This window comes from Antrostomus carolinensis, unplaced genomic scaffold (genome assembly GCF_000700745.2).
Source record: "Antrostomus carolinensis isolate BGI_N321 unplaced genomic scaffold, ASM70074v2 scaffold37722, whole genome shotgun sequence".
Classification (NCBI taxonomy): domain Eukaryota; kingdom Metazoa; phylum Chordata; class Aves; order Caprimulgiformes; family Caprimulgidae; genus Antrostomus; species Antrostomus carolinensis.
Genome location: NW_010302337.1, coordinates 6,593 through 16,605, shown reverse-complemented (window position 1 = coordinate 16,605; position 10,013 = coordinate 6,593). Strand labels below are relative to the sequence as shown.

The 10,013-nt window shown below is 37.4% G+C and overlaps 1 protein-coding gene across 1 annotated transcript; it reads left to right on the top strand.

Moving 5' to 3' along the window:
• The first annotated feature begins 2,110 nt into the window (after positions 1–2,110).
• TBPL1 (TATA-box binding protein like 1) lies at positions 2,111–9,423 on the top strand. Its single transcript, XM_010163769.1, has 6 exons — positions 2,111–2,300; positions 2,889–2,971; positions 3,856–3,919; positions 5,676–5,779; positions 5,881–5,975; positions 8,889–9,423. Exons 1-6 carry the CDS (start codon positions 2,166–2,168, stop codon positions 8,957–8,959), a joined length of 552 nt encoding a protein of 183 aa, XP_010162071.1. The 5' UTR covers positions 2,111–2,165; the 3' UTR covers positions 8,960–9,423.
• The last annotated feature ends 590 nt before the right edge of the window (positions 9,424–10,013 follow it).

The following is a 10,013-nucleotide window of genomic DNA, read 5'->3' as shown; positions in this document are numbered from 1 at the left end:
AATTAGTTACTGTTTGTTCTCTTCTTTGCCTGCTTTCCCCTCCACCCTCACACATAGCCTTTGGTTTTTCTGGTTTTCTCCTGCTGTTTCTTCATCTCTTTTCTTTGTTACCACTCGTCTTGCCTTTTCTTTTATTGGACAAGCCAACAATTACAGGATAATTCTTTCAGCCAGGAACAAGCTGCACAGTAGAAGCAGCAACCGTCACAGCAGTTGACCCAGTACATTATGCACATCTGCCTTGTAGTTTATTATTCCTGCATTGTCAGTGAGTTGTAGTCAAAGATGCGCCTTGAGTGAGTTCTCTATTAGCGACTGTGACATGATGTTTAGGAAGCTGTGGTCAGATGAAAATACTGATGATAGCGGTAAGTTTGTATCTTGAAGATTTCTGATGTAGAACATAAGGCCAAAACATTTAAAGTTATATAAATGTGTTACAGTCTGTTGTGTGTATTGTTGTTCTTGATGCATGGCCTCCTGCTTCTTCCAGGGCAATGACCATGTAGAGCATTTCATATATTGGACTGTTTTTCTTTGATTTGCTCTTTGCTTTCTGTTGTGATTGTTTTGGACTAAATACTACTAAAATTTTAGATGAGGGGATCAAGATAATACTGCCTCTATCTCTTAGGCTATGCTTAAGCCACTCCTGGAGTAAAGCTAAGATTTTATGTTCTTCTACAAAGAAATATTCCTTAATGAACTCCAGGATTTTGATACAAGTCCTTTTCACTGTATACCACTGTTCTTGCCTTTTCCCCCCTCCCCTCAAATACTTCACCTGAGATTTATGTAAGATGCACACTGTCTTGGCTTACAGAAGAGATGTTGGGCAGTCAGTCTCAGACTGGACTGATCAGTAGCCAAACTCCCCGTCTTATGATCCTCCTCCCCTGGTTGAGGTGGGGAGTGACACCTCCAAGGTGCACGGGCAGGCTGGACGCTTCCGGAGTGCCCTGGGTTTGCTGCGCGCGCTGGGCGGCCGTCCGGTGCTTTCAGAGTTGCTTGTGCCTTTCCTCAGAAACACTCGAGTTTACTCTGCACCTACAATATGTTCATTTGGTGCAGTTCCTGTGGGCAGTGCAGAAGTGGGCGAGGGGCTGCTGTAGCCCAGCCCAGGCTGTTGGTGCCACCAGGACATTTAGTATAGAATCGTAGAATGGTTTGGGTTGGAAGGGACCTTAAAGATCATCTAGTTCCAACCCCCCTGCCACCAGCAGGGACACCTTCCACTAGACCAGGTTGCTCAAAGCCTCATCCAACCTGGCCTTAAACACTTCCAGGGAGGGGGCATCCACAGCTTCCTTGGGCAACCTGTTCCAGTGTCTGACCACCCTCACAGTAAAGAATTTCTTCCTCATATCTAATCTAAACCTCCCCTCTTTCAGTTTAAACCCTTATTCCCTTGTTCTGTCACTAACTGCCCTTATGAAAAGTCCCTCCCCAGCTTTCTTGTAGGCCCCCTTCAGGTATTGGAAGGCTGCTATAAGATCTCCCCAGAGCCTTACGCTCTTTTATTGGGAGAGATGGGCCAAGAGTGCTGGGTGAAGATGGGAAAGCTGTGGGAAAGCTGTGGTAGCAGGCTGTCTGCACACTGCAGTTTGTGTGACCCGTGTTAGTTCAGAGTTATTCAGCAGGCTCACCCATTCTGACACAAGCATCGGGCTGTTCAGTATTATCAACTTCAGCAGTCAGAGAAGTGCCTTTTCCTGAAGTGTCTAATGACATCCTCAAATGAGCTGGGGAAAGATGATCCACTGGAACTATGGAAGAAGTTTCAGTAATCTTTACTGAGTCCTAATATAGTTGGTAAGAGTTGCAACGCATTTTGGTGGCAAGTTTAAATATTTTATATATATGTATGTATGTATGTATGTATGTATACACACTTTATTTCTGTTAAGTCTGGCAACATGGCTTCAACCGAGTAGCCTCCTATGTTCTAGCATACAGGATGCAGATGCCCCCCGTCCCTGCACACAGTTAACTTAAGGGAGTCAGAGTGCAGTCACTTCTGCTTCTTGTCTCGTTTAAGGGACAGATGTATACACTGGTGTTAATAGGCACTTTTCTGCTGGTATGTTTAATCTTATCGTTTTCATTTCTCAGGATGTGAATCTTCACGGTGAGCTGGTGGGAAAACTGAGTTGTAAATCACCCCAATGGATGCGGACAGTGATGTTGCATTGGACATTTTAATCACAAATGTAGTGTGTGTTTTTAGAACAAGATGTCATTTAAACTTGAGGAAGATCGCATTAGAGGGAGCAAATGTGATATACAAGCGTGATGTTGGGGTAAGAGATTCAGCATACCTCAATTATCTGTTTTTACTAATGTTCCTTAACCTAAACATTAGTTTTATTTCTGTCTTGATAGGCATTTAGTCTGTCATACACTAAATATACAGTAAGGGGAGTGGGTGAATACTGTCTCAGAAGACTGCAGCTAGTGAGGTCAATATTGGGTATAAGGTATATGATGAGACTTCTTACACCTCAAGGTCCATTTTGCCTCTCCAGATTTGATGGTTTTGACAAGAAAATATATCCTGATAAGGAGTCAGCAATGTGAGAGTCACTGTAATAAGAAAAAAATTACCACAATGATCATGGCTTTCAGCTTTTTATTCAGAAGAAAATAGTTCCTTTAATTCATTCTTGTTTTGTGAACACTAAGTCACTGGCTGAGATACTCCACACTTACTTTGCTCTTCTCAGAAGCTGAGGTTTTTTAATTAATGAAAGAGATGAACAGTTCAAGGCTATAAAAAATAAAGGAAGTATTATTAATGTAACAGTTTGTCTAACAGTTGATTATTATTTTTTCCTCCCCGGTATGAAATTGAACTACCACTAATTCACAATTCTCCCACTTCTTTTCAGAAAGTATTAATGAAGCTTAGGAAACCTAGGATTACGGCCACAATTTGGTCCTCAGGAAAAGTTATTTGCACAGGAGCCACAAGGTGGGTTCATGAAGATCCTTTCTCTAGCTGTAAAATCTCGTGTATTTTAAAATAAAATGTTGTAAATGAGGAGTACTGCACGAGGCAGTACTTGCCACTCTTAAGATGCACTCACACTGAATCACATGCAGATCCTTGCCAAGCTGTGCATTTGGGAGGAAGTTTTCTATGTGAAGTGTCTGCTTCAAACCGAGTTGAAATCGTAAGCAACGTCAGTTCAGCCTTCTGGGAGAGTAGCAGGGAAAACTACTTCATGAAGAAAATCCCAGAAATTTCATTTGAGAACTCTTTAAGAATTCTGTGTTTTTAGCCAGGACTTGAAACTTGGGAAGGGTTGACCTTTATTGAACGATATCTCTTGTTCTTTCATGGAAAGTCACTTGAATTTAATCAAGTTATACAGTGTTGAGGGACTGGAAAGAAACAAAAGCAGACTCTCAGTTCAGATACATCTGAGACTTGCTAAACTCTGAACAGCTGAATTTCTTTAAGATACGTCTGCATTTTGGAGTAAGGATAAGGTATGGCAGTAAATTTGCATACTTTCTGTGTATGATTTCTGTCTCAAAATGGAAGTTGATTGTTCAGGATGTTAACTCCAGATTTGTCTCTTAAGAGTATTTAGTATCATATGATCAAAACGCATCTCCCGCTTCAGCTGGAGCCAAATGCCAAGGTAGTCTTCAAATGGGGCATGAAGGACTCCATTTGAATGTCTAGATAGTTCAAATATAATATATAGAGTAGGATGAAATGAAGGCTGTCCATGTGATCATGTGCTATAACGTTTCATTTTGTAGTCTGAGTGGCTGTTGTGGTATGTGTGCACGCAAATACACACTCTATTTCTGTTAATGCTAGATTCTTTTCTTTCTCCTTTATAGTGAAGAAGAAGCTAAATTTGGTGCCAGACGATTAGCTCGTAGTCTCCAGAAACTAGGTTTTCAGGTAATTCTAATGAAAAAGGACTTGTATGACTTAAGCAATGCTGGTAGTCTATTTTTCAGAAAGAAACAAAACTGAGGGAGCATAACAATTTATCAGTGAGCATGTTTTCACTCAGATGCCCCTTTTGTGTCGGCATACACTTTCCAGATGTCGGTTAAAGAGAAGCTGCTTTATTTTGTGGATTTGAGTTTCATTTGGCAGCTCAGAGCAGTGCTTCTTCACTGCCTAATGAACAACAATTTTTTTTTAATAAATGAACCACCCACAGATGTTTCTTGGATAGAATTTACAATATCTTGAAAGATTTATTTGGAAGGGGTGCTGAAGAGTATAAACCTAACTCTCACTTGAACATAGTTTTCCCTCTTTTCTGATGGAATTGCAGATACACGTCCATCTTGTTAAGGGCAAGTTTGAGCCTTTTTTAATTAAAGAGGGGAAAAAAGTGTTTCTGTGCTGTCAGGTCGCACAGCAGGAAATAAGCCAAATAAAATACTTAGGACATGAAACCCTTATTTTTTTCTGAGTTTGGGTTAACATTAACAGTCAAGAACATGACTTGCATTTCATAGTAAAGGTTGAAAAACAGCAATGGGAATGACTTAAAATGACATGTTTTAGTACTCTAAAACTTCCTGGTAGTCAGTTGTGCTGTGTACCCGCAGTTTCTGTTTACAGACAGACAATTAAATAGACACAGTGGCTGTCCTTTGGCAGGGAGAGGCTACCTTTGGTTGTCATACATAAAGGCAGTGGTTACAGGCTATCCTGGTAGTGCTGCATCAGACCCAAGCACGAATTAGAAGCTCTTACTGTTCCAAATGTATACATTAGATCTGGCCTCTTAAAGTTAGAAAGGAACATTAAATCACTGAGGTGAACTGGATGCTTCCAGGGTGGACACACCAAGTTTTATAATAAAAGTGGGCAGTTTAAGTGGAATGTATTTTGAAGATTAAATTGGTAGTTGACCTTTTATAAGGATAGGTTGCTTCTACTAGTAGTCTCCTTCTAAAAAGTTTTGACTGAGGAATAGTCAGTTTTGACTGAATTTGACTTAAATTTGAAGTTTAAGCAATCTCAGAAAGTAAACAAAAGTTTCTTTAGTGATATTGACAACACTGACTTTTCAGCAGTGCATTTGTTTGTTTAGGAATTGTCCGTTGGCTATTTTGTTGTCAGCTAAAATGACTGTGGTAAAGAATAACTGAAAGCAAGTAGTTTGAGCTGGGTTTTTCAGAAAAACAGCTTGCTGTACTGGCCACTGGAGATTTGAAACAAAACAATTATCACCTTTTTTCTTATTCTTAGCTTTAATAAAATGGTGTACAGCAACAAAGCATTAAAGAAGTTTTCACATTGTGTAAGATTCTTGTTACAATTCAATTTAAACTTTTTCTCTGCTTATTTTGATGTTCTATGAGCTGTTTAATTTAGTTTATTTTCAATTTGGAGATGTTTAGTACAGCAGTATGAGTTGTTTCTGTGTCTCATTCTTAAACTGTACTATAACTATATAACACAACTCTGAAGTAGTTCAACAGTTACTGTACCATAGAAGGATAAAGTTAAGCAATTTGAGTCCATTAAGTACTGTTCAGATTCCTATTAGAAGTGCATCAATCACAAGGTTTTCATTTTGAAATCTCAATAAAATATTCTAGTTATTATTATAATTTTTTTTTTTTTGCAACTCATACATCTGCCTTGCTGTAAACTGAATTTCTAATATCTTTTTTTGTTCTCTTTTGAAAAGGTAATTTTCACAGATTTTAAAGTTGTGAATGTTTTAGCAGTGTGCAACATGCCCTTTGAGATCAGATTGCCAGAATTTACAAAGAATAACAGACCTCATGCGAGGTACGGTGGGATTTTAAAGAATTATAGTTTTTATATACTTCTTAAGCTGTTCTTTTTCAGTTCTAGATCTATCTTTTTTAACTTTTTATTTTGTTTTCTAGTTATGAACCAGAACTTCATCCTGCCGTGTGTTACAGAATAAAAACTCTCAGAGCTACCTTACAGATTTTTTCCACAGGCAGTATCACAGTCACAGGTATTTTGATGTCAAAAATAAATATTTAACTTGTTGGGAATATTTAACTTTAGGGCCAGTAGCTTTAGGAAAGGAAGACGTTTGAAACAGTCAAAAGATATGTTGAAGAGATTTTGTTTGCCGGTGCTAGCACCTAGTTTGGTTTTGAGTGAAAGGCCAGAAGAGTTGTAGAGAAAGTGTTAGTATTGGTAGGCTCAAAAATTACTTTGAATCTATACTGTCTGTTTTTTTTTATAAAAACAAAAGTGAGATAAGACTTGAGAATGCAGGTATTCATTGTTTATTTAAATATTTGAATTTTCTTCCTTTTTTTTGTCTTTATAGTGCTGTAAACTACACTACATGTGGCATTAACATCCCTTTCATAAATACATGTTTCCAAACTGGAGATCTATGGAAATGTATAGGATAGCATAGCATTTTGTCATAACTGAAGTTGACCAATACTTGCAGTTCTTCAGACTTGTGCTGTCTTCTGTTAGAGCTCAGTTGAGAGAGAACCACCACTTGAATCAAAGGCATCAGTGATTTTTCCCATGTAATCAAAGACGTGATTATCCTGGATCTTGGAGATGCTATGCCATGTTTTTTCCTCTTCCTAATTTTCATTTTCCATTCTTTGTTATGTTTGCTTGTGAGGTGTCCACCACAGGTTTCCAGATATGAGAAGTCAGGTTTTTTAGAGAATACCTGTTAAAATGGTACAGAAGCAAAAAACCACATCGCTTTAGCAGTAGTTCTGTCTTGTGGTTGTTACAGCTCAGCTGTTGGTTCAGAAGTTGGGTAGGGATTTGTATTTTCATACCTTAATTCCTTGACAAATGCCTAGGCTTTGTGGGGAACGTTTATCACAAGATAGCAGGAGAAGTGTTTTTTAAAGAAGACAAAACTCCATCAGATTTGGTAATCTGAAAATATGGAGCCAAAAAGTATTCCAAGATTGCAGTATATGTTCTGAACAGAACAAGTAGTCTAGCTGAAACTAAACTTAAAATAAATAAGAAGCTTGAGTATCACTGTGGTAACAAAAGGTTCCCAGCGTGTCTTGTCAGCTTTCTAATGAGATTTCGCCTTTCTGTAAGATTCTTGTTACTCCATATACGGGACAAAGTCACCTTCGTATTTCCAGAATTGTCTTCTCAAATACGAAGGCAAATATGGTAAACATCAAAGTTTTACTTCCTTCTGGTTTACTTGTTACAGTGAGTTTGAAATAGCTCAGACCTCTGTTGGTTTTGAAGGCTTTTGTTTTGCCCAGCCTTTCTTCTAGGGGAGAAAAACGTACACAGTCTTACGCTTCTTGTTCTAAAGGTGTTTTAAATTACTTGTCAAACATACTGTACTCCCTCTCAAGTGCATTCAGAGGAAGTTCCTTTTCACCATTCATGTTTCTGTAGTACTAGTATTTGTCATGCCACTAACTCAAATAATTTTATTTGAGATACATAATTAGAAATGTTATTAAAAACAGGAAGGTGGTTTGTTGGTTTTTTTTTAATTGTACAAGTATAAAAAGATTTAGAGTACAAATAAATAGAACTGATATGTGGTAGGAAGAAGTATTCATTTTTCTTCCTCCAAAATGAGCAGTGAGGGAGTTGTTTTGGGCTTGTTTGGGGTTTTTTTGGTTTGGTTTTTTTCTCTTATACTCTGTGGAATTGTGGTCCTGGTTTTACATCTCTTCAACCCTACAGGGAGTAGCATTTTTTTACAGGAATTATTTGCCTACTCATACTCTCGCTTTCTGAAGGCTTTCTCTAGAACTTGTATTTCTGTAATAGCAGACAAATTTAAGGAAGGTACAGTATCTGCACAGAAGGCAGGTATCTTTCACCAGGCTTGTTCTAGGTGAGTGCTTAACTCAGCTTGATAAGTTTGAAAATATAGGAAGAATCCTATTCTGTTCTATTTTCTTACTGACTGAGCATGTGAATTAAAACAGTATTTCCAGAATGACTTAAATAAGTAGTGTATAACTTAAGTTATTTATGATTTTTGGAACCATTTTGAACAGTTCTCTATGCTTGGAAAAAAACTTTTGTAGTCTAAAGTGAAGTTAAAAAAACCTTGAGTTCACAGTCATGAAAGCACATGAGAAATTGCTGTTTTCATTTATCTGAATCACCAAACTTCTATCCAGGATGAATTTCTTCTGGCATGTTACTGCTCACTTATTTGCAATCTTAATTGTTCATTGCATAAAGCAGTCTAGTACCATTAGAAAGTATCACTAGTTCATTCTTCTTTTCTTTCCCCAAATGCTCATAGATCATGTTAGATAACCTTCATATGCTTCTTCCTGAGACAATAACCATTCCTTGGCTTGCAGATTTTGTCCTGAGATCGATGGTGGAACTGTTTGTGAAATCGAGACTAGAAAGTAATAGTCTGTAATTTTCAAACATAAAATAACCTTGCTTGAAACATACTTGGGTTAAATCCAGCATTATTTAGCAGTAGTTTTTGTTGGTAGGTTTTTAAATGAATAAATAAAAGTGGCTAGGCTTTGAGTAATACAAATTCCTAGAAGATTAGCTTAAGTATTTCTTTGGCCTCTGCCACTCAGCCTCTGCCTTCTTCTCTGGGCTGATTGTTTAAACCAGTAAATAGAAAAGCACTCGGGTTGTTGTGAAATTAGATGACAATATTATTTATTTGTAGTCTAGCTATTGACCAATGTAAGAACATCTCACAGATTTCATGTGAGAGTTTTCTTGTAAGTGAAAGTGATCAGAGGTCAGAGGAACACCTTCTTAAATTGGGAGAAATGGGGGAGAAATTATTTTTGTCTATAGTATAAAGTTGCGGTAGCTAAAAGTTTAAAAGTTATTTTAAAGATACTATTGTTGTTTTAATTTCCAATTCCTTGATTTTTCTCTTCCTACTGCCTTTTTTTTTGTTAATATGTCACAGGGCCAAACGTAAAGGCTGTTGCCAGTGCTGTGGAACAGATTTACCCATTCGTGTTTGAAAGCAGGAAATAAATTTTATAATTCACCACTTGATGGTTAGGTTCCCTAACCAAGCACCTTTAAAGACTGCTGCACATTGGACTAAAAGCAAAAAGGAAAACTGGACCAACCATAGCAGAGGAATACAGACTCTTTTACTTGCTCGTGGCCACAGTATAAACTCCAGTTCTTTTGGATTTTACTCTTAACAGTGCTGTATTGTAAAAACGGAAGTTTACAAGATATGAAATTGCTGCTTTTAAAAAGACATTCTATTTATTTTTGCAGTAATTTCTGTGTATTCATAAGCAAAGCTGTCACGATGTGCACTACCTTTAAAACATTTTTTTTTTTTTTTAGTTTGAGCTTGTGTTTTATTTGTGAATAGTCTTTTACATTTTTGTATGCTGAATATTGGGCACCAAAGAAGCTGTAAAAGTTATCTTTTTCACCTGATGAATGTGCACAAATAAAAGTTTGGAAAATATTTCTCTTCATACCTGTTCTGTTATATTCCTTTCCCTTTTTCTATTACAGTTAAAATTGTATAGTTGCAAATTAATTTGAAACAATGTAAGAATAGTCTTCTGCTGATACCTTCTCTTTCTATTTGTAGTATGTGTAAAACTTCGTGCGTGGGTTAGATTGAAATCTATAGTAATTACGTATGTTTATCCAAGGGTGAAATTTGGTTTGTTCCCAGTTCTCTTAACTACATGCCAGACTTCAAGTATTTTCTTGCTGTTACATGAAGAGAAGACATTTCTAAATATAAAGGTCTACAGCAAGTGTTTTCCTATAGATGCTAAAGAAGCTGCTGTAGAAAAAACAACTGCCTTGTCCACCTGCTGCATGCAAAAGGAAAAAAGTTACTCCGTGAACTTCGGTTGTCAGGAAAGTGTTGTGCTTCGGCTCAAGAAGATGGTATGGTCACGCTAATCCAGCCCCAGCCTGTTGCTGAATGATTAACACAGACCTTTTCTACGCTCTTCTTACTGTATAATATTTTCACGACAGGAGCTGCCAACAAGCAATGAAGCTTGATTCTGGCATGTATTATTATTGGTATTAATCTTGGACTTGGAAG